The following is a 25297-nucleotide window of genomic DNA, read 5'->3' on the forward strand; positions in this document are numbered from 1 at the left end:
ATTTCCATTCTTTTACCTTTCTTTCCTTATTTCTTTTCTCCTTTTCTCTATTTCCTCATTTCCCCTTTCTCCCCTTTCCTCTTTTCTCTCATTTTTCTCTCCCCCACCCCCGCCATTTCCCTTATTTTATTTTCCCCTCATTTCTTACTTCAGCACCCCCTCTTTTTCCTCACTTCACTTACCTTCTCCTATTTCTCCAAATTTGTTCTCCTTCTCCTTTTCTGAACCTCACCTGCCACCTTAGTTGATCTCCGTCTGTCATTACCCTTTCAATAGATGTAGCGATTGCATGTTCACAGGCCTGAGGGGCGTGCCCCAGCTCTGTAAGATGGAGGGATGTTCTGGGTGGGCAAGTGGTGGGTTTCCAGGGTTTCTCAGGACTCAGAGACTTGGAATACTTTAAATGTGTAGGATTAAATAACGATTAGTGTCTGAAAAAACTAAACTTTTCATGACGTTCAGTTTTCACGTAAAACTGACTTACATTTCAGTCAGTACTCCCCACCCCCCCAACGGCTCCTTCCTTCACAAGTCTGGCCTTTGAAATAGAGCAGCATATACTGCCATCTAGTGTCCAAGACGTTGAACGTTCTCTGCCTGCGCCACAGAAGCTCGGAGAGGCACCAGAGGTACCTCCTGGTGGAATCCACAGTGCGTTGGTTCTAAGAGTAGCAGGGAAGAAGTGTAGGAGGCGGAGCTGCTACACTAAGAGAGTTCTGTGGCCAAGCTAATAGGCAGGAACACGCTCCTACACTAAGAGAGCTCCAGCTAATAGGCAGGAACACCAATTAGGGCCAGAGCCGCCCTTTTTTCTAGTGGAGCTTCACTTGGCCTGAGTCCCTGCGGATTGGACTTCCATAGATTTGAAACTTTCTCCAGGTACCACAAGCATCAGGCCTGTGATTAAGAGCAAAGAGCGGCCAACTATTGTAACTCTTATTCCCAAGGCCCCGTGGGTCCTATATGTGCCCTGCAACTTGGGGAAAATGGAGGTGGGGTTGTGGTCTCTATGCTGTAGCAGCCGGAAAGCCAAAAACAAGCCGTACCTCTCGCTCTTGACAGGATCCCAAGGTCAGAGGTGAAAGAGGTGCTGGGGGTCACTGACCATACCTGCAAAACTGAGAGTATGGTCCTTTTGTTCTAACAGACTGCTGAGGAGTCTCTATTTCTCCTCTCAAAAGCAAACCCTTTAGATGTATTAATTTCCCTTTTTCTTCTTCTTCGCTGTCTTTTTTTTTTTTAAATGTTCTTGGGTAAAAGCCAGAGGAGGTAGTAGAATATGAAATTTCATCTGCATTGTGTAGACTTATAGTCTACTAAATTGTTTTGTAATTACAGTGTTTATGTTTTTTCCTCTTGTTTATAATTATTTCATGTTAAACGTTATAGCAAAATATATTAGACCCATAAATGTTTATTTAAGTTGTGTTTTGTGAACTGCTGGGACTTTTGTTTCTATATTTGCCTGAGTCCTTTTATCTTTGTGCATAACCTTGGGATGAGGCCCTGGTAGAAGTATTTCCTTCTTGGCATTTGGCACCATTAAACTCAAGATTCTGTCCCCTTGATATTTCCCTTGTTGTAGTCCTTGCTCTCAAGCAGTATTGTTAATAATTCAGTACAGCTTTCCATACTATATCCAGGCTGATCAAGAGTAAATATAATTGAGATATAAAAAAACTACATAGTTCAGAGATAGAGTTCAGGAGCTGGTATGTATTTGCATACAAGTCCAGCTTGTATTGACATATTGCACACCTCCTCAGGAGAAGGCTGACTGGGCAGGGCCACCTTGGCTCCCTTCTGTGAAGCCTTGCTTTGCTGACATATATTGCGTTGGATGGAGAGACTCCAAGCAGCAAAACGTTTTGCATAAACTAAGAAAGCAGAGGGGGGGCCCCCACTTCCAGACAGAGCTGGTAGCTTTCTGGGTGGAGCAGAAAGAGGGTATAAGGGGCATCTCTTTCTCGGATGAACTCATTCAACAGTCACTGTGTGCTTGTCCTGTGTCAGGTATAGTGTAAGTGGGGATTCAGAGGTAAACAAAACAGGACAAGCTCCCAAAGACTTCATAGTCTAGCTGCAGAAACAGAGCTGCAGACAGACAAAAACAGTACAAATACTAAGTGGTAATGGAGGCTTGGTGTGTGTAGGGGGAATAGGGGGTGGCATGTCTTGGGTGTGGAGGAGGGGTTAGCTCTGGCAGAAGAGAAGGACAATCTAGGTAGAGAGACTAGAGAGACTAGTGAACAGAGGCTTGGGGCTGAGAACAGTGTGTATGCTGATATCCGGGTGTGGATTACAAAGCAGTTCAGTGTTACTGGAGAATAAAATGTGAGACATGGAAGCTGGTATAGTTATAGAAGTGCTTGTTATTAATGTAATAAATAACAATATATAGAAGCAACTCTCATAACCATGGCAACTTGAAAGTAATGATAATTGTAAACATATTTAAAGATACCTGTAGTAACAGTAATGTGACATAAAATTGTGATTTCTATTGGGGACAAAGTCACAGGTACCGCTAACACTATCGTGATCTGTTCTCTGCATTTGTAGTTGAAGGAAATCTAAATTTTAGAGGTTGGTGAAAACAAAGATGTAATATTTTCCCATCTAAGTTAATTTATCCCCTGAATATTTATTTATTTATTTTTTTAGAACGAGTCTTGCTTTTGTTGCCCAGGCCAGACAATGGTGCGATTTCAACTCACTGCAACCTCCGCCTCCCAGGTTCAAGCGATTCTCCTTCCTCAGCCTCCCAAGTAGCTGGGATTACAGGCATGTGCCACCACACAGGGCTAATTTTGTATTTTTAGTAGAGACAGGGTTTCGCCACATTGGCCAGGCTGGTTTGGAACCCCTGACCTCAGGTGATCCACCCGCTTCGGCCTCCTAAAGTGCTGGGATTACAGGCGTGAGCCACGGTGCCCAGCCTATCCCCTGAATTTTTTTTTTTTTTTTTTTGAGACAGAGTCTCTCTCTGTCGCCCAGGCTGGAGTGCAGTGGTGCGATCTTGGCTCATGCAAGCTCCACCTCCCGGGTTCACACCATTCTCCTGCCTCAGCCTCCCGAGTAGCTGGGACTACAGGTGCCTGCTACCACGCCCGGCTAATTTTTTTGTATTTTTAGTAGAGACGGGGTTTCACCATGTTAGCGAGGATGGTCTTGATCTCCTGACCTAGTGATCCGCCCGTCTCGGCCTCCCAAAGTGCTGGGATTACAGGCGTGAGCCACCGCGCCCAGCCTCCCCTGAATTTTTAGGGGTCCCTGTTCTAAGGCCAGGTGCTGTGGCCCATGCCTATAATCCCAGCACTTTGAGAGGCCAGGGTGGGCGGATCCCTTGAGGCCAGGATTTCAAGACCAGCCTGGGCCACACGGCAAAACACTATCTCTACAAAAAGTACAAAAATTCCCTGGGCATGCTAGCATGCATCTGTAGTCCCAGCTACACAGGGAGGATCACCTGAGCCCGGGTAGGTTGAGACTGCAGTGAGCCATTATTGCTCCACTGCACTCCAGCCTGGGAGAAGAGTTCTAGATCAACCTCCTTATATATATTAATAACAATATTAGATGAATGAGTCTTTACTATATGCCAAGCACTGTGCTAAAACCTTTATAGTCATTTTCTACTGATTCATCATCACAAGCCTGTGAGGCAGCCTTGTTTTCATAGCTCTCGGAGACATGGAATTGTTTTCTAAGGTTACACAGCTGGCAAGGGGCAGAAATGGGACTTGACCCTGAGTCAGTGTCACTTAAGCCCCACCCAAACTTCAGGCCTTGGATCTGCACCAGGATGGCTACATTAGAATCACCTGGGAAGTTCACTTTTTTTTTTTGACAGTCTCGCTTGGTCACCAAGGCTGGAGTGCAGTGCCACAATCTCGGCTCACTGCAACCTCTGCCTCCCGGGTTCGAGTGATTCTTGTGCTTCAGCCTCCCGAGTAGCTGGGATTACAGACACACGCCACCATGCAGGGCTCATTTTTGTATTTTTAGTAGAGACGGGGTTGCTCCATGTTGCCCAGGCTGGTCTTGAACTCCTGAGCTTAAGATCCACCCATCTTGGCCTCCCGAAGTTCTGGGATTACAGGAGCCACCAAGCCCAGCCTTATTATTATTATAATTATTGAGACAGGGTCTTGCTCTGTTGCCCAGAGCTGGAGTGCAGTTGTACAATCTCAGCTCACTACAGTCTCGACCTCCTGGGCTCCAGGGGTCCTCCTGCCTCAGCCTTCTGAGTAGCTGGGACTGCAAGGGTGTGCTACCACGCCCAGCTAAATTTTGTAGAGACGAGGTCTCGCCATTTTGCCCAGGCTGGTCTCAAACTCCTGGCTCAAGCAATCTGCCTGCCTTGGGCTTCCCATAGTGCTGGGATTACAGGCATGAGCCATGAAGGCCGGCTTTTTTTTTTTTTTTTTTTTTTTTGGACAGTGTTTGGCTCTGCCGCCCAGGCTGGGGTGCAGTGGCACGATCTCGGCTCACTGCAGCCTCGGCCTGCCTGCCTGCCTCAAGGGGTCCTCCCAACTCAGCCTTCTGAGTAGCTGGGACTACAGGCGTGCAATCTCTCCTCACTGCTACCTCCGCCTCCCGGGTTCAAGCGATCCTCTCATCTCAGTGTCCCGAGTAGCTGGGGCTACAGGTGAGTACCACCACGCCCGGCTAATTTTTTTTGTGTGTGTGTGGAGATGCGGCTTTATCATGTTGCTCAGGCAGGTTTTGAACTCCTGAGCTCAAGCAATCCGCCTGCCTCGGCCTCCCAAGGTGCTGGGATTACAGGCGTGAGCCACCACACCCAGCCTGGGATCCATCTATCATTCTATCTATCTATCTATCTATCTATCATCTATCTATCTATCTCTCTCTCTCTCTCTATCTCTCTCTCTCTCTATATATATATATAGATAGATAGATATCTATATTTATATATAGATATCTAATTTATATATAGATATCTATATTATATATACATATATATATTTATATATAGAGATATATATATTTATATATAGAGATATATATATTTATATAGAGATATATATATTTAAATATAGAGAGATATATATTTATATATAGAGATATATATTTATATATATAGAGATATATATATTTATATATATATATATATTTTTCTTTGAGATGGAGTCTCGCTCTGTCTAATTTTGGTATTTTTAGTAGAGACAGGGTTTCACCATGTTGGCCAGGCTAGTCTCAAACTCCTGACCTGAGGTGATCTGCCCACCTCGGCTTCCCAAAGTGCTGGGATTACAGGTGTGAGCCACTGCACTGGGCAGGGATCTATATTTTTAAAAGGTCCCCAGATGATTCTTAAAGGTAGCCAGGTTTGGGAGCTTTAATGTTCTCAACCACAAACTTTTTGTTTTTATTTTACATTTTAATTGAAATTGTATATATTTAAGGTGTACATCATGGCTATATATATATATATATATATATAATATATATACACCCACACATATATACACACATAGACTACAGTCAAGCTAACATATCCATCTCTTCACATAGTTATCTTTGTGTGTGTGTGCGTCTGTGTGCAGTGAGATCTACGCTATTAGCAAATTTCAAGTGAACAATACAGTATTGTTATCTATAGTCACCATGCTGTACATTACATCTCTAGAACTTATTCATCCCATGTAACTGAAGCTTTGAACCCTTTGACCAACATCTCCCAATGTGTTCCCCACCCAACCCCTGGTAACCACCATCTACTCTCTGCTTTGATGAATTCAGTTTTTTTAGATTCCACATATAAGTGAGATCATGTAGTGTTTTTTTTCTGTGTTTGGCTTATTTCACTTAGCAAAATATCCTCTAGGATCATTCATGTTATCACAAATGGCAGGATTTCCTACTAAGGCTAAATAATATTTTATTTTATATATACATACATATATACACCTAATATACACACATATATACACATAATATACATATATACACATATATATACACTCATATACACATACATATACACATATGCACACACATACATGTGTATATATATATATATACACACACCACCATTTCTATATTTAGAAATTGAATTTTTTTAGAAAAAATTAGAAATTAATTTAGAAATTGAAATGAATGGATAAAAACTCATTTTTATCTATCAATGGACACTTAGGCTGTTTCCACAAGCTTTCTTAGCACAGTGCTTGGGCATGGTAGATACCTAATAAATATCTGATTAACGAAGGGGAAATAAAATATGGAGATGGGGAACTGAGGGAAATTGAAAAGCTGTCCTTGAGGGCCAGGCACAGTGGCTCACGCCTGTAATTCTAGCACTTTGGGAGGCCGAGGCAGTGGGATCACTTGAGGTCAGGAATTTGAGACAAGCCTGGCCAACAGGGTGAAACCCTGTCTCTACTACAAATATAAAAATTAGCCTGGCATGGTGGCACTTGCCTTTTTTTTTTTTTTTTTTTTTTTTTTAGAGGGAGTCTCACTCTGTCGCCCAGGCTGGAATGCAGTGGCGCGATCTCGGCTCACTGCAACTTCTGCCTCCTGGATTCAGGCGATTCTCTTGCCTCAGCCTCCCAAGTAGCTGAAATTACAGGCACCTGCCACCATGCCCAGCTAGTTTTTGTATTTTTAGTAGAGACAGGGTTTCACCATGTTGGCCAGGCTGGTCTTGAACTCCTGACTTCAAGTGATCCATCTGCCTCGGCCTCCCAAAGTTCTGGGATTACAGACATGAGCCACTGCACCCGGCCAAGAATTGTATATATTTAAGGTGTACACCATGATGTTTTGACATACATTGTGAAACGATTACCACAATCAAGCTAATTAATATATACATCAACCTGTCTTTGTAGAACTGTTTCATGGAGGCCATATATTATTACATCCTAATATCTACAGTGTTTTCTTCTGGAGCTCACAGTCTGGTGTGCGTATGTGTGTGTGTGTGTGTGTGTGTGTGTGTGTGTGTGTGTGTGTGTGTCCAGGGTGGGAGCACAGGCAAGTAAAGAGACAATCACAGTATATATGATAAGGATTGTCATGGAATGAAGCACAGAATAGTGATGGAGGGAACAAAGAGTGGGCATACCAAACACAGATTGAAAGGGTAAAGGAAGGCTTCCTAGAGGAGATGATGGCTCGAAGGATGAATTGAGAAGGACAAAGTACTTATCCAAGCCCATTTTTAGTGCCTAGTAGGCATTCATCTAATGAGATGGTGGATGTATAACACTTGGTACCTACCACATAGTCACAGCTCAATATGTGGTAGATGTCATTATTGTTACCTGACCTTTTCAAACAAACTTGAATGGCAAGTTATGTTTACTATGAGGAATATGTAAGATAATGCATGGCATGTTAAGTACTTAATATAGTGTCTGGCATATAATAATTGCCCAGCAACTGGTGGCAGTTGATAGTGTTATTGTTGCTGCTATCATTATTTTTAGGTTTGGCTGGACTGAGATAGATGGAATCTTCCATCTCTGATCTTTTGGGTCATTCAACTCTGCAATTTGTTACATGTTACATTATTTCATATTACATGAAATTACATATTACATATTTATATATGTAATATGAAATTACATGTTACACATTACATTTTTTCAGATATAATGTCTGCAAGCATGCTTATGTTCAGAACTTTTCCCGATAACAATCTCTGGCCCCAGCCATAACAATCTCTGGCCCCAACCACCGCTACCACCATCACCAGCCACATGGTGTTCTCAAGTTGTGGTCTCCACAAAGCATATAGGAAATAGAGGAGCTGGGCAGATGCGGTGGCTCACGCCTGTAATTCCAACACTTTGGGAAGCTGAGGCGGGTGGATCACTTAAGCTCAGGAGTTCAAGACCAGCCTGGGCAACATGGCAAAACCCCATCTCCACAAAAAAAAAAAAAAGAAAAAAAAATTAGCCAGGTGTGGTGGCATGCACCTGTGGTTTCAGCTACTCAGGAGGCTGAGGTGGGAAGATTGCTTGAGCCTGGGAGGTTGAGGCTGTAGTGAGCTGTGATTGTGCCACTGCACTCCAGCCTGGGCCACAGAGCGAGACCTTGTCTCAAAAACAAACAAAAGAAAGAAGGAAGGAAAGAAGGAAGGAAGGAAGGAAGGAAAGAAAGAAAGAAAGAAAGAAAGAAAGAAAGAAAGAAAGAAAGAAAGAAGGAAAGAAAGGAAGGAAGGAAGGAAGGAAGGAGAAAGAAAGAGAAAAAAATAAAATAGAGGAATTGATGGTAGAAGAAGTGGAACAGAGCTGTTGTTGCCTCTGAAAATATTTTCTTTATAGTAAAGGGATGACATTGGTTTTCTGATCAGCCTCTGTATTTCCAATCTAAGGACAGTTGGTAGAAGTGAATCAAAATCTTTCCCCAACTTTGTTGGGCACTTTTGCTGTTCTGGATGGGAGGGTAGAGTGTATGTAGATTATAAATATGTTCCTCAGTCCAACCCCATCTCCCTACAACAGCTAGCAGAAATTCCTTCTCCATTAGCAATTAACAGTCCCTTTTCCCCTATTTTCCGTAGCTAGTGCAAGTTTTAGTTTTTTGTTGCAAAGCTTCATGGATATTTTAATGGGCATTCCTAGATGGTGGGTATCAGACTGTGTTATCTTGCTGCCATGTTAACCCAGAGTTCCCCCAGATACAATTGGTTTTCTTGCTAACAACTTCAGGGAGAAGGCACAAAAGTCCTTTGCTTTTTCATGGTCCTTTCTTACTGTCTTTCCAGCCCTCTCCATCCTGGGGGCCCTGTTTTCACCAGTCATCTCATTTTACCCAATACAGGAGTCTTCATCCTTTTTGTAAGGAAAAACTGTGTTGTATATTCCCGATGCCTTGATCTCCCTGGGAAGACGGAAATTAAAGGTAGAGGGAAGTTGACTGAATCTGGGGGCTGGCTACCAGGGTGTGGGAGTGAAGAGGATTGGGGAGATGCTGCTTACTGTCTTCCTCTCTGAGCTGAGAATCCAGGTAAACTGCAGAGAGCAGGGCAGGAGAAGGGCGATCATGTTGGAGAGTTAGCTTGCAAGGCCTTGATATTGTTTGTAGATCCCAAGCTACCGATTAGGGGCCCCTGACCTAATATAGTAAAAAAAAAAGGTTTGTGTTGTCATTGTGGCTATTTTTTAATATCCTTCCAGAGGCATATCTCCCTTCCTGTATTAGCTTTCTAAATCTTGATACTGGGCACGCAGATTGATCCATTTGCCCTACTTTCCACTCCTTGTAGCATTGTCAATTGTCTTTCAGCCACCTCTGGAATTCTGGACTTGGTTTACCTAGCCTTTGTGACCACTCCATATATTGACATACAGGGAGCCTCCAAGTTGCAGACAGGCTGAGCTCTAAAAGTTCACTCTCAAGTCAATTGTTTGGAAGGTGACATGCATTTTTCCATAGGAGAAAAAAATTGTTATAAATTGAACTACATTTCCAGACCAGCCCACAAAAGATGTTTTTAGCTTTAATGTACTAAAAATGTGGGCCATTTGCAATGACAAAGTAGGAAATCTTGGTAATTCAGTAAAAACAAGAAGACAATCCAAGGGAATAAGAAATACTTTTGCTTGACTGCTGGTACTGGAGTCAAGAAAGCTGAACTGGATGAGGTACACAGGGCTTTCCGGAGGCTCTCCAGAAAGACTCATGGGGACTTTGAAAGTCTGGAATCATAACATAGTTCTAAGTTTACTTCAAAACTGATGGCTTTCAATAATAATGACTACCATATACTGAGCACTTACTGTGTGTCAGGCGCTGTGCTAGGCAGTTTACATACCTTCCCCTCATTTCATTTCATTCTCACAACAACACTATGAGGTAAATACTATAATGACCCTTATTTTACAGACTGAGGCTCAGAAGGGTCAAGGAACTTGACAAAAGTTATACAGACAGCACAATTAGAGGCCAAGTCAATGGTCTCCTACTGCCCAAACCTGTGCTTTACAATATATATCTGACCACTCTTTTCTTTTCTTTTCTTTTCTTTATCTGGATATATTGGGAACACTACTTTTGGGGCTATCAGCCATGATTAGAGTTATTTGCCAGATCACAAGGAAACTAAGATTGCGAAACTAGGAGAGGTGGTACAAGGGAGAGAAGGAAGGAGGAAGGGACAGAGAATTTTGTTAGGCAAAAGTTCAACTAAGAAACCACATACGTCAGTGCTTCTCAAACTGTACTGTGCACTCAAATCACCCGAAACTCGTTAAAATGAAGATTATTATTCAGCAGATCTAGGGAGGGGCCTGAGATCCTGCATTTCTAAAAAGCTCCCAGGTGTGCTGCTCCTGCTGGCCCACGGACAGTTTGAACAGTAAGGCCATATAGTGCAAATGATAAACAAAAAAATTCAAGCATCCATTAACACCTGCTTCCTAATTTAATCCAGATCAGCTTCTACACTAAACAGTCACTTATTATCCTCTTTTCTCCTGTAGCCTGTCTCAGGCCATTGTCTCCGCTTTAGTTCTGCCAGTCTGTTTCAGCTTATGTTTGTTTATTTATTTATTTGTACAAATTTAAGGGGTTCGAGTGCAGTTTTGGTACATGGATATATTGCAGAGTGGTGAAGTCTGGGCTTTTAATGTAACCGTCACCCAAACAGTATAGATTGTACCCATTAAGTAATTTCTCATCTCTCACCTCCATGAAATGTTTATGTTTAACTACTCATTTAAATACAGGTGTTAAATACATATGAACATCTTCTGTCACTCTGAGCACTAGGCAGTCTCAATCAGACATGAGTTTCTCTTGGCACAAAGTAGATATTTGGCCACAGGGTTCCAGTCCTCAACAATGGCTCTCAGCTCTCTCACCCATTAGGAACAGTCTTATAAAGGTAAGGCATGTAGTAACACTACTGTCCCAGCGCTTTCTAATTTCCTTTCTTAGAGCTACTGCCTTCATCTGGAGCAGAAAGTAGCCTGGCTTTTTAAAGAGTCCAGATCCTTGTTCCTTTCACACAGTTGAAACAATCCCAGCATTAGTTTAAGGCAACCATTGAAAAGATTCTTTGCAGAGTCCTGCCAACTCCAAAAGCCCAGTGAAATTTGTTTCCTGGAAGATAATTTACTTTATTTTGCCACCTCCTCTCCTCCGTCCTCTTAGGATTTTGACTGATCATTTTGAGCCATTCTTCATGTTTTTCTTCTATTTTTAGACTCTCTGACTAATTTTCTCCAGTAGCAAGAGTCAAGGAAAACTTTCCACTCCAACCAAGCTCTACTTTTTAGGTAAGAAATATTCTCTCACAGTGTTTACAGATCAACTTGGTGATCTGTGGTCCCTGGCAACTGGATTGCTTTTCTATCTTCTCTTTAACCTTTGGGGATGTTAACCTTGGGGGCGACCCTTCTAACACCTTTAGCAGGTAGGTGTTCATTGCAGCCTCCACATGAATAGATTAGGTAAGTTCACATTCTATCACTGGATGAATTAAAAACTCTGCTAAAAAAGAATTGTAATCTTCTGTTTTTAACTTCTATCCATTAATCTTACTTTTATCATATGGAGCAGAAATAGCACTTTCAATATTTCAAGACATTTGTCATATCCCCCTTTAACCATCTCTTTGCTAGACTAAACATCCCCAATTTCTAATCAGTCCTCAGTTACTTCTTGACCCTTCATTCATTCAATAAACATCAGATGCACTATGATTTGTAAATGTTCACTTTAAAATACAGTACCTCGAAATGGAACGTAGTGCTCGCTGTGTAGTTTGACCAGCATGGAGCACATTGGGACTGCCACTCCTTGTGATGGTCTGATGCAATTTTATGATCATGCTAGCTTAAAAAAGAGTAACTCACTTCTTCACATCTAGTGAGTACCTACTTTGGGTCAGGTACCTAACATCAACTAGAAACCTCTGTTTTCAGTGGTAGAGGTTCTCTGTTCTTTCTTACCCCATAGGGCCTGGAGATGGTACAGCCACCCTCTTCCAATCCTTCCTACTGTCATCTGCTGTACTTTAGTTCTCTCACCTATTGAGGACTTCACCTCCTCACTGATAGTCTTCCTTTCCACCCCAACTCTAGCCACCATCCTGAGTGATCTTAATGTCCTCATAGATGACCCATTTATAAGCTTCATCCTTTCAATCATTTTACCTCCACTCTGCTTCACCAACTATTTTCAATGATCCACTTTATTCTCAGCAGATGATCTCACCTCTTATTCCATTATGAAAATCTAGGTCGTTGGATGCTAACACTCATTTTCCTGTCCTAACCCCACCCTGCCACATAGTTGTGTCCCTACATGTCCTAACCTCTTTTTTTTTTTTTTTTGGGCTTGCAGAAATACACATAGCTTCTCTAGTTCAAGGCTAATTTCTCTACGTATGCTTTGGAGCCCATTCTTTCTCACCTCCATGAGGACTTACTTCATCAGTTATCCCTCCTGTCATCCGTGTCTTCAACAACTCCTTCTCTACTTACTGGCTGCTTCCCATCAACCTTCAGGCATGATCAACTTTCACTCTAAAAAAAGAAACAAACAAGTTTTCCTTCGCCTCTATCCCCAACTGGCATTTGCCCTATTTCTCTTCTTTTATTGTTAGGGAATCTTTTCTAAAGTGTAGACACTCTCCATTTCCTCACCTCCTGTGAAAAACTCAGCTCCCACTATGGCTTTTCTGTTCCCAGAACACCACTGTTATTTCTCTTTTTAAGTAAACCAATGACATCCTAATTGCCAAATCTAATGAACAATGTTAAGTCTTTATTTTACTGGACCTCTCTCTGATGTATTTAACATAATTAATTGCTCTCACCCTACTTCTGTCCTCATGACTCTCTTGAAAGTGCCTACTCCTTGGCTTTGGTGATGTTGCACATCTTCTGACTGTCCTCATTCCTCTCTGATTACTCCTTCTTATGCTGTTTTGTGGACTTTTCATCTGCCACCCCTTAAATGCCAGTCTTTCCCAGGTTTTTTCATTCCTCACCTTTCCCCTAGATCATCTCATCCATACCCATGGTTTTATCTACCATCCTATTGAGCCCCAAATCTGTGTCTGTAGTCCCAGACACAGACCTCTCTTGAGAGCTCCAAACCCATATACTAGTTAATACTTGACAGGTATAATACGGCACATCCTACAGGTACCTCAAGACCAAACTCAGTATGTTCCAAATTCATCTTTTTTATTCTAATCTGCCCCTCCTCCTCTGTCTGCCCAACTGACACCATTTTGGTGACTCAGACCTCTATCTACACAGTTGACCTCTATCTACACAGTGCTGAAACTTGGTAGTCATCCTGAATTTTTCATTCAACCAGTCACCAAGACCTGTTCAGTCTGTCTTCTAAGTATCTATCTGAGATGTGTTTCCTTTATGTTACTACAGCATATTATTAGTCCAGGCTTTCCATCATCTTTTCGTTTTTTAGCCATTCAAATAGCTCCTTAACTGGTCTTCCTGCCTCTTGGTCTGCTCCCCCTTAGTCTATCCTTCACATTGTGATAGAATGCATTTTCTCTAATGCAAATCAGATCACATCACTCCTCTGCTTGAAGCCCTATCATGGTTCCCACTGCTTACTGATACAGTCCAAGCTGCTCCACAAGGCTTACAAGGCCCCTCACAATCTGGCCTTGCCTACCCTTCCAATCTTATCTCCTATCATCTTTTCCTTATTTTCTTTCCCAAATAACGTCAGACTGAACACCCCCCACCACGCCTTCATGCCTTCATACACACTGTTCTCTCTGCCTAGAATGACCCCTTGGTCTTCCAGTCAAGTCTTTATTCAGCTTTCAAAATTGGACTCAGAGTATGTCTGGGTAGATACACAAGAAACTAGTGACAATGATTGGGTGACTGGGGCACAGGAGTGGGAAGAAGACTTCCTTTTTCCACCTATTTGTACATTCTGCATTTTGTAACACAAATCTGAATTCACTATTCAAAAAAGTAAATACTATGTAAATTTTTTGTTAAAAAAGCTCAGGAATCAGGTCCTTTAGAAAGTTGTTTTCCCCTCCTCATCCTCCTCTGTAGTTTTGTGCTCCCTTCTTTGTGCTACCTCTGGGCCTACTGTATGCTCCTGTGATTAGAATAATTACATTGCATTGCAATTTGTATGTTAAGTTGTCCATCTCCCCAGATTGTGAGCTACCTGAGGGAAAGGGCTGCATCTTACTTTTTATTGTTTCCCCAGAATTTAACATAGTGCTCTATAAATGTTGATTGAATGAATGGAGAAACAAGTGAAGAGAAGAATAAAGTAGAGGATGCCCCAAATTATAAAACAAAGCTCCCAAGCCAGTTATCTTTCCCAATACCCATCAATCTGTCCTTTTGCCACGTGTTGAGCTTGAAAGTAATACTTTACATTTATACTTTTTTTTTTTCTGAGACAGGGTCTCACTCTGTCACCCAGGCTGGAGTGCACTGGCACAATTATGGCTCACTTCAGCCTCGATCTCCTGGGCTCTAGATCCTCCTACCTCAGCCTTCCAAGTAGCTGGGACTATAGTCACATGCCACCATGCCATGCTAATATTTGTAATCTTTTGTAAAGATGAGGTTTCACCATGTTTCCCAGGCTGGTCCTGAACTCCTGGGATTAAGCAATCCACCTGCCTCGGCCTCCCAAAGTGCTGGGATTGCAGGCGTGAGCCACTGCACCCGGCCTTACATTTATTCTTAAGTACTATCCATCAATTATCTTGTAAATTTGGGCTCAGCATCATGTAAGACTGCCCAGATCATTTCAAAGCCCCTCTTATTTTTGTGTTATGGGTAGATTTGATATGTATTTGTATATCCTATTCTGAATCACTTGATCAGAATATTGATACAATACCTATTGCTTATTGAACACCTACAGTGTGTCAAACAGTGTGCTGGGTGTTTTTACATATGACATTGTCACAGTATTTATTGCAAGATAGGTATTTTGCTCTCCAGTTTATAGATGAGAAGATTGAAATCAGTATTGTTAAGTGCCCTGCCCAGGGTCATATTGCTAGTAAATGGTGAAGTTGAGATTTGAACCAAGGTCTTTTGACTTCAAAATTCATGCTTGAGTCATAACACTACATTGATTCAAAGGGGCATCTCCACTGCTTCACTACTGGGTGCCTAGCTCAAGGCAGCCCACTGTCTTTGGACTACTCTGACCATTTTAAAAGCTCTTGTTTGTAGTGAGCCAAGTTATAAATGAGCCAAACAAGACATGGCCAATAACAGAGCCTTTTGGCTCTCTGCTAGAACCTTCCTTCCAGTCTGACACCAAACCATGTGTTTGCTTCTTTGGCTATAGTTGTTCAACTAGTTATAGGCTCATCTCAACAAATGCCTGAAGCATCCAGCTTATATTTTGCCATCTCATCTACAAGGAAATTATGGCAAACTTTGTCCAATGCCTGGATGAAATGAAATCCACTATAACTATCACATTTTCTGATAGCTTATCTAGTAACCAGATCAAAAAAAAAAAAGGAAATGAAGTCTAGGAGGGATATTTGTTTTTTAACGGGGCAATTTGTCAATGACTTAAAGTAATGAGTTTCCAGTGGTATACTTTCAGACATCCTTGACAGCGTGTCAGGAAGATGATTTTTGGCCAGTGGGCTTCCTACTTCTCTTCAAATGACATCTAAATAGGGACTCCCATTTTCATTGCTTTGAATTGCACAGCACTGTTGTTTACATCTGGTTTTATTTAATCTTCCATTTCAGTTTTCTGGGCTTTTATTTTTTCTTTGTGTTCTGCCCTTGCACATGTTCCCTCTGCCTGGTTCATTCCCTAAACTCCTACACCCCCCAGCCCTGCAACACACACATATACATACCTTCCTTGTCCTTTGAGAATCAGTGCATGCAGTCCCTTCTCCAGAAGCCTTCTCTGTTGTCCCCAGGATGAGGTAACTGCTTCTCCTCTTGGGTGTTGTAGTGGCAAGTGAGCACAGTGCCTGTCACAAAGTAGATCCCCAATAAATGTTAACTCCCTTCTCCCCTTCCTCCATGAATATCTCTAAAATAGTATTGATTACACCATATTGTATTTTCATGTTTACTTGTCTGCCTTCATCACTCAATTATGAGTGATCATTCATTCATCCAGTCATTAACAAATATTTATTGTGTGTCTAAGGTGTACAAGGCATTGTTCATGTAGGTACTGGGGACACAGTGATTTCTGAAAATTGTATTTTCACTGTGTCTTTTTGTTGTTGTACTTATAGCACCTGTCATAGTGTCTGGCAAGTAGAGTGCTTATTAAATGTTTGTTAAGGGAATGCACTTCCTTAGCAGAGTTTCTCAAAGTGTGATCTTTGGACCATTTGCATCTGGATCATTGAGGGGTGTAGGTTAAAATGTTAATTCTTGGGTCCCTCTCCAAACCTACTGAATGAGAATATCTTAAGAGTGGGCTGCAAGAATCTGTATTTTAATCTCGTTTTGCAGTGTTTCTTTCATGCTAAAATTTGGGAACCTCTGCGAAACAGAATAGAAATAGGGAGACCTAATGCCTCCCTATATATGCCTCCCTATAATAACATTGAAAAGTGTAGCTAAAACCGACTAAATCGTGTTTAATGCCTCCGAATGCTGTAGTAAATTTTAGTAAAAGAGAAAAAGGAATTAATTAAAATTGTCTAGAAAGGTTAATTACTATTTACCTTTTGAACAAGTGGAATTATTGACAATAAAATCTAATCTTAATTTAGGTCAACTTTATGATACCAGAGAGTTTTCATTTTTAAAGTGCTACTTGTATATTTGATGGTATATAGGGACCCATTGTGTAACCCAACAATACAATATATTGATTCCATGTTATAGACTTGAATTGCAAATTAAGAAAGAGTATGTCCAAACTGTACTTGTGCTTTAACATTGATTATATATGTGATTTATCTGATGCTTAGCCCTTAATCAGAATTGTTAGTGCTCATTCTCTGTGTAAATTTGATCCATTTAACTGTTTTATGCCATATTTTCCAAGAACATGCTGTTATTAAAAGTGCTCTTTGGTAATAGATTAGGTATATAAGGTCTAAGTCTCAACCAAAGACAGCACAACTTCCCTTTCAGGAAGACTTGACAAATTGGATTTTATGACCATGTTTTGGGGACTGGAACTGTCTATTTTTAGTGTGCCTTGACATGATCCTTATGGTCAGGAGCTGAAGTGTTCTTGTATCTGAACACAAATATGTTAAATATTCACAGGTTTATACTTCTGTTTCCCTCCTTTTGACTTCCCTCTTTTTTTCAACTCAACTTAGGTTTTCAGTGGTGGTGTCACTGCTGCCAAGCTGGACTGAAAACGGCCATCTGCACGCTGCCCAACCAGCACCATGTCCAAAGACCTGAAAATTCTGTGTAAAGACCCGGCTTTGGAGCTGAGCTGCTACCGGGACCATCAGTTCAGTGGCCGTAAATTTCAGCAGGAAAAATTACTGAAGGAAAGCTCCACGTTGAATATGGGGAATCTTTCCTTTTATACAACCGAAGAGAAAATACATGAACTCTTTAGTAGATCTGATATCAGGAATATCTTTATGGGCCTGGGTAAAATAAAGAAAACAGCATGTGGTTTTTGCTTTGTAGAATGCCATAACAGAGCTGATGCTGAAAATGCCATGCGGTTTCTAACTGGGACCTGCCTAGATGAATGGATTATCCGCACTGATTGGGATGTAGGTTTTAGAGAGGGTCAACAGTATGGTCGCGGTACATCTGGGGGTCAGGTAAGGGATGAGTTTCGTGAAGATTTTCATTCTGGTAGAGGAGGCTTTGGAAGACAGACTCAGATCTAGAACAATCCATAGAGAAAAAGTTTTAACTCTAACCCCTTGAAAAGTGTGTTATAGACCAACCTCAAGTCTGCAAATAGCCAATTCCAAGTTTAAATTACCTTACTTGTTGATGTATTTTTTTCTCTGAAATTTTATTAAATAGCAGAAACAAAAAAAAAATCCATTTGTTTTTGTCTGAATTTTGAAGATGCTTTTCAGATTACCAGTTTGACTGTTAGGTGGTCCAAAGTGAAGTGTTCTTCGGGAACAAATTAGGTATGTAAGATCAGAGTCAACCAAAGCACAACTTCCCTTTTAAGAAGATTTCTGTTGGATTCTATGGCCATGTTCCTGCAGCCCAAAATTATAATTTTTTTTTAGAGCTTGCATAAAATACAGTCAAATAAGTGGAAATTTTAAAAAATTATCAAGAGAAACACAAGCACTATTATTTGAAACCATAGAAAAGTCTGGAAGAATTTGTAATAAAAACAAAAATCCTCCTGCCCCACCTCTTCCTATCCTACGCCTATTCCCTGGATGATAACGCTTAATTATTTTTACTAGTTTTTGGTTTGTTTGTTTCTTGGTAGTTTCCTCCATATCTCCAAATAACATGACTACTTACTTTCTTTTTAAACGCTACGTACTGACTTCCTACTTTCAGAGATGAGGATTTAGCTCACTTACACCCCCATTTGCACTTCTCTACTCTCCATCATCTCAATATAGTTCACAACACTTTACAGAAGGTTCCTGAGTTACAATGGCTTGGCTTACAATGTTTGGACTTTACAATGGTATAAAAGTGATATGCATTCAGTAGAAACCATACTTCAGGTACCCATACAACTATTTCGTTTTTGACTTTCAGTATAGTATTCAACAAATTGCATGAGATACTTAACACTTTATTATAAAATAGGCTTTGGGTTAGATGATTTTGCCCAAGTGTAGGCTAATGTAAAATGTTCTGAGCACGTTTAAGATAGGTTGTGCTATGCTATATTTGAGAGGTTAGATGTATTAAATGCATTTTCAACTTAATATATACAATGAGCTTATCAGGATGTAACCCCATCATAAGTCAATGAGCATCTGTACTTACTTTCTTTACTGTTACATAGCATAACTTAGGTTATACTGCAGTAATAAAAAATCAAAAAATTGTAGTGCTTAAAATTACTAAGTTCTGTTCCTCCCACTACATTCCTATTGCTGATTATATGGTGCGGGGGTCTGCTCCATGCCATGATTGTCCTCCTTCTGGGGCCTAAGCTAATAGTATACCCACTATCTGGAATGATGATGACAGAGGGAAAAACAGAGTGACAAATCATGTCCTGGCTCCTCAAGCTTCCACCCAGAAATGATATCCGTCACTTTTGCTCACATTTCCATTCTCAAAACATGTTGTCGAAACTGATTCTGAGGAAGTGGAGAAGGATCTGCAGGAAGAGATCCTGAATATTTGTGATGAGTTATACAGTTTACTACAGGTTCTCCTATAACTTTAATATATACAAATATAACCCCATTTTTGTTTTGCTCCACCATATAGTACTTCCCACTTTGTAAGATGAAGATGTTAATGTCCTTTTGCCTTTTCTTCATCTTTCTTCCTCCCCCTTCTACTTTCTAGCTTTTTTCATCTATATTTCTGTTTTTATATTGTCAAACTTGATAAAGTTGTCCGTGCTCTGTCTTTCAGTTAATTCCAAAAGTTTACAATTAGTAAAGAGTATTTTATTACTGTGACTATATAAATATTGTTCCCTGGTCAGGCGCAGTGGCTTATGCTTGTAATCCCAGAATTTTGGGAGACTGAGGTAGGCAGATCACTTGAGGTCAGGAGTTCCAGACCAGCCAGGGCAACATGGTGAAACCCTGTCTTTGCCAAAAATACAAAAATTGCTGGGCATGGCGGCATGTGCCCGTGGTCCCAGCTACTCAGGAGGCTGAGGTGGTAGGGTAGTGATCCCTCCTGAGCCCAGGAGGTGGAGGTCGCAGTGAACTGAGATTGTTCCACTGCACTCCAGCCTGGGTGGCAGTGTGAGACCCTATCTCAAAAATAAGTAAATAAATAAATAAATAAATAAATAAATAAATAAAGTTCCCTGCAAAGCCAGGGAGAGTCCAACATCTATATCTTTTCTGCTGGAATTTTTATTTACCATTCTCTCTTTCTTATATTTGCCTTTATTGCACCCCTTAATTTCCTCCAAACTCTGTAAAAAATTAAGCTTTCCATGGATATTCTCCTACTTTTTTCTTTTTTGAAGTCTCACTCTGTCGCCCAGGCTGGAGTTCAGTGGCACAATCTTGGCTCACTGCAACCTCTGTCTCCTGGGTTCAAGCGATTCTCCTGCCTCAGCCTCCCGAGTAGCTGGGACTACAGGTGTGTGCCACCACACGCAGCTCATTTTTGTATTTTTTTTAGTAGACACGGGGTTTCACCATGTTGGCCAGGCTGGTCTCAAACTCCTGACCTCCTGATCCACCCACGTTGGCCTCCCAAAGTGCTGAGATTACAGGCGTCAGCCACTGCACCCGACAATTCTACTTTCCTCTGCATGGTCTGTCTGTCCTCCTATTCCAGTTTGGATTTGTTACTCTCTAGACCAGGATTTCTCAATCTCAGCCCTACTGATGTTTTGGACCAGAGAATTATTTGTTGTGGAAGGCTGTGTAGTGCATTGTAGAATTCAGTATCCTTGGCCTCATATACCGATTAAATACAGTAGCACGCATTTGTGCGCGCACACACACTTCGACTTGTGACAACCAAAAATGTCTCCAGACATTACCAGTTGTTTCTGGCAGGCCAGTGGGGAGGCAAAATCACAACTGGCTGCAAACCACTCCCTAGACAACAGTTTCCATCCAGAGATTTTTCTTCACTATAGTCCTGAATTGGACTGACTATTTCATGGATCCTGTGTTTATCCCTTTTGTGATTTACTTCTATATTAGTCCATTTTCACACTGCTGTAAAGAACTACCTGAGACTGAGTAATTTATGAAGCAAAAAGGTTTAATTGACTCACAGTTCTATAGGCTTAACAGGAGGCATGACTGAGAGTCCTCACGAAACTTACAATCATGGCAGAAGGTGAAGGGGAAGTAAGCACATCTTACCATGGTGGGCAGGAGAGAGAGTGAGAGAGCAAAGGGGGAAGTGCCACACACTTTTAAACCATCAGATCTCATGATAACTCACTATCACAAGAACAGCATGGGGGAAATCCACCCCCATGATCCAGTCACCTCCAACCAGTCCTCTCCTCCAATTAGACATGAGATTTGGACAGGACACAAATCCAAACCATGTCATTCCACTCCTGGCTCCTCCCAAATCTCATGTCCTTCTCACACTGCAAAATACAATCATCCTTTCTGAATAGTCCCCCAGTCTTAACTCACTTCAGTATTAACTCAAAAGTCCACAGTCCAAAATCTCATCTGAGACAAGTCCCTTCTACCTATGAGCATGTAAAATAATTAAAAAAAAAGTTAATTACCTCCAAGATACAATGTGGATACAGGCATCGGATAAATGCTCCCATTCAAAATGGAAGAAATTGGCCAAAACAAAGGGCCTACTGGCCTCATGCAAGCCTGAAACCCAGTAAGACAGTCATTAAATCTTAAAGTCTTGTATCACTTATTTGTAGTTTCTTCCCTTCTGTTTCCTCTGCTGTTTCTGTAACCCCTATTAGCTGGATACTGGGCATTTTGGATTTATTCCCTAATTTTCATGGCCCTGATTAGTGTAAATCAGTTATGATAATCCTCTCCTTCTTGCTAGTGATTGGTTTAGGAACCTAGGCTGAAGCCAATTAGAAGTGGACAATCCTAAAATTATATTAATAAGCTGAGGGATGGACAGCGACCAATAGAGACCCCAGTGAGATCGAATGAAAGATTTTTAGTTTTAGCTTAAAGGAGAGGCTGTATCTCTCCTTCCTATTGGATATGAATAAGCATGCATATGGTGATTACTGCAGATAGCTTTCTTAAAACCACAAAATAAACTAGCCCTAGGATGAATAGGACATTTTAGATGGCAGAGAGAGGGCCCAAAGAACCTGTGTTGTTCATGAGATTATCTAGTTGCTGAGTCAACTAACCTTGCAGCATACACTATGTCTGGATGTTCTGTATGTGAGATAATACATTATATTTTATTGTTTAAGCCAGCTTGTGCAGGATTTTCTGTTAATATACAGTCAAAAGCACTCTGAGGAATCAACCCAAATGCCCATCAATGATAGACTGGATAAAGAAAATGTGGTACATATACATCATAGAATACTACGTAGCTATAAAAAAAGAATGAGATTATGTCCTTTGCAGGAACATGGATGGAGCTGGAAGCGATTATCCTCAGCAAACTAACGCAGGAAGAGAAAAACCAAAAACCGTATGTTCTCACTTATAAGTGGGAGCTGAACAATAAGAAAACCTGGACTCAGGGAGGGGAACAACATACACTGGGACTTGTTGGTGGGGGTGGGGAGAGGGCATAGGACAAATAGCTAATGCATGTGGGGCTTAATCTGTGCAGCAAACCACCATGGCACACATTTATTTATGTAACAAACCTGCACGTCCTGCACGTGTATCCTGGAACTTAAAATTAAATTAAATTAAATTTTAAAAAAGCACTCTGATACCAAGACTTACACACTTTCCCTTTAGTTTAATCCTTGTACAAAGAAATTAATTAAATTGATACCTCATGAAACCAAGCATGTATCTCCAGGGTTCATGACCTTTTGTCTGGAAAGTTTGAAAAAATAAATGTCTTGCTCCTGAATCCTTTACCCTATGACTTGAATTCATTCTCTCTGATCAGTAACTTTTTTTGTTTTTATTTTTGTTTGTTTTCTGAATCAGGGGGGAACTGGAATGCCCATTTTTACGGAGTGACTATTATGTGCTAGGCATTTTGCCAGAGGTTTTAAAACCCAATATCTTATTCTTAACCACTCTGTGCCGATTATATAGGTGAGGAAACTGACGATTGAAGAAGTAAAGTAATTCGCTCAAAGTCACTAACTAGGAAGTGGCAGAGTTGGGATTCAAACCAAAGGAGTCTGTGTCAAAGCTGGTGCCCTTAATCAGGGTACTATATTGTCTCTTTCCCTTTCCTTCACTCATGCCATAGGTGCAAACCTCTCTTTGAGTTTCCTTTTTCTCAGGGAATTATCCCACTGACTATATCACATTTGAGCTTTGTCTCCTTCAAGCAAACTTCTTAACTGTGCTCTCCTTTCTGCCTTGACATCCAGAATCACTCAGACTCCACAATCTAATGGGGAAGGAAGAACATCCAACATGTATTTCTGGCCAATTTAGCTTATTCTGCATATAGCAATGGAGTTTACTAATGTTTGAGTATCTCTCCTCTGCAACTTTCCCAAAATAAAAAAAAGGATTTGCAAAGTCATACAATTAAAATTTGTTGTTATCACAGGGTGTTTCTTGAGGGGTATATTGGAGTATCTTTCAACCACTCCTTCTAGTGGCTGTCCACCTGGATTGCTCCCGAAGAGCAATTGTTTTCCTAGGCTCAGAAAAAGCTTTTAACAATGTCTTGTGAAACATATTTTTGGTTAAGTAAAGGGACTTTCCTACTGTGTGGCTAGAAGACTCCTCCAGTAGTTCTTATAATATGTTCTTCAAAATCGTGCTGAGTGCATCAATAGAATGAAGGATAAAAACCACACAGTCATCTCAAAAGACCCAGAAAAATTATTTGAAAAAATTCAATACCCTTTTCATGATAAAAACACTCAACAAACTAGGAATAGAACAGAACTTCCTCACCCTGATAAAGGGCATCTGAAAACCCCACAGCTAATACCATCAATTGCGAAAGACTGATAGATTTCCTAGGATCAGGAACAAGACATTTCTATTCAACATTGTACTGAAGGTTCTAGTTAGGACAATTAGGCAAGAAAATGAAATAAAAGGCACCTATATTGGAAAAAATAAGCAAAATTATCTTTATTTACAGGTGGCATGATCTTGTACATAGAAAATCCTAAGGCATCCACAAAAAGGTCTATTAGAGCTAATAGTTCAGCAATGTTGTAGCACACAAGATTAATATACAAAAATCAACTGTATTTCTATACACTAGCAATAAATCCAAAATCAAATTAAGAAATCAATTTCATTTACAATATCATCAAAAAGAACAAAGTACTTAAAAACAGGTTTAACAAAAGAAGTGCCAAACATATACTCTGAAAACTACAAAACATTGTCAAAAGTAATTAAAGAAGACCTAAATAAATGGAAAGATATTCCATATTCATGGATTGGAAGACTTAATATTGTTAAGAGGGCAATAACCCACAAATTAATCTATAGATTCAGTGCAATTCCTATCAAAAATTTCAGCTGGCTTTTTTTGTAGAAATCGATAAGCTCTTAAGTGTTTTTTCAAACTACTAGGAAAAAAACAAAAAAATTTGACAAGCGGATCCTAAAATTCATATGGAAATGCAATAGTCAGCATAGCCAAAACAATCTTGAAAGAGAAGAACAAAGTTGGAGGACTCACACTTCCTGATTTCAAAACTTACTACAAAGCTACAATACATAAGACAGCATGGTACTGGCAAAAGAATAGACATGTAGATCGATGGGATAGAATTGACAGTCCAGAGGTAACTGTCATATTTACAGTCAATTGATTTTTGATAACAGTGTTAACGACGATTAAATGGGAGAAAGAAGAGCCTTTTAAGCAAATGGTGCACAACTGGGTATACACATGGTGGACAATGGACACACATGTGCAAAAGAATAAATTTGGGTCTATACCTCACACCATATACTAAAATTAACCCAAAATGGTTCAATGAGCTAAATGTAAGAGCTAATACAATAAAATTCTTGGAAGAAAACATAGATATACATTTTCAAGACCTTGGGCCAGGTCCAGTGACTCATGCCTGTAATCCCAGCACTTTGGGAGGCCAAGGTGGGTGGACCACTTGAACTCACGAATTCAAGACCAGCCTGGGCAACATGGCAAAACCCTGTCTCTACAAAAATACAAAAATTAGCAGGGCATGGTGGCACATGCCTGTAGTCCCAGCTACTCAGGAGCTGAGGTGGGAGGATGGCTTGAACTTGGGAGGCAGAGTTTGTAGTGAGCTGAGATCATGGCACTGCACTCCAGCCTGGGTGACAGAACAAGACTCAATCTCAGAAAAAAAAAAAAAGTAGAAAGACAGCCCACAGAATGGGAGAAACAGTTTGCAAATCATACGTGTGATAAGAGGCTTGTATCTAGAATATGTAAAGAACTCTTACAACTCAACAATAAAGACAAATAACCCAATTTTAAAATGTGCAAAGGGTCTGAATAGACATTTCTTTAAAAAAGAGATACACATAGCCAATAAGCATGTAAAAAGATCTTCAACATCATTAACCATCAGGGAAATGCAAATCAAAATCACAATGAGATACTAGTTCACACCCACATGA

General features: G+C 40.7%; 2 protein-coding genes across 2 annotated transcripts in view; one reads left to right on the forward strand and one right to left on the reverse strand.

The window, feature by feature from the left end:
* Window positions 1-755, reverse strand: part of TSC22D3 (TSC22 domain family member 3) — a 64580-nt gene extending 63825 nt beyond the window's left edge. Inside the window, exon 1 of the mRNA XM_055375483.1 lies at window positions 183-755. Within this exon, the coding sequence (XP_055231458.1) occupies window positions 183-262 (80 nt within the window). The 5' untranslated portion in view covers window positions 263-755. The remainder of the gene's footprint in view (window positions 1-182) is intronic.
* Window positions 756-945: 190 nt separating this feature from the next.
* Window positions 946-18967, forward strand: NCBP2L (nuclear cap binding protein subunit 2 like). Its single transcript, XM_031006112.1, has 2 exons — window positions 946-1071; window positions 17273-18967. The coding sequence occupies exon 2, from the start codon at window positions 17345-17347 to the stop codon at window positions 17804-17806; it is 462 nt and encodes a 153-aa protein (XP_030861972.1). The 5' UTR covers window positions 946-1071; window positions 17273-17344; the 3' UTR covers window positions 17807-18967.
* Window positions 18968-25297: the final 6330 nt, after the last annotated feature.

The sequence above is a fragment of the Gorilla gorilla genome, chromosome X (genome assembly GCF_029281585.2).
Source record: "Gorilla gorilla gorilla isolate KB3781 chromosome X, NHGRI_mGorGor1-v2.1_pri, whole genome shotgun sequence".
In the NCBI taxonomy this organism is placed as follows: Eukaryota; Metazoa; Chordata; class Mammalia; order Primates; family Hominidae; genus Gorilla; species Gorilla gorilla.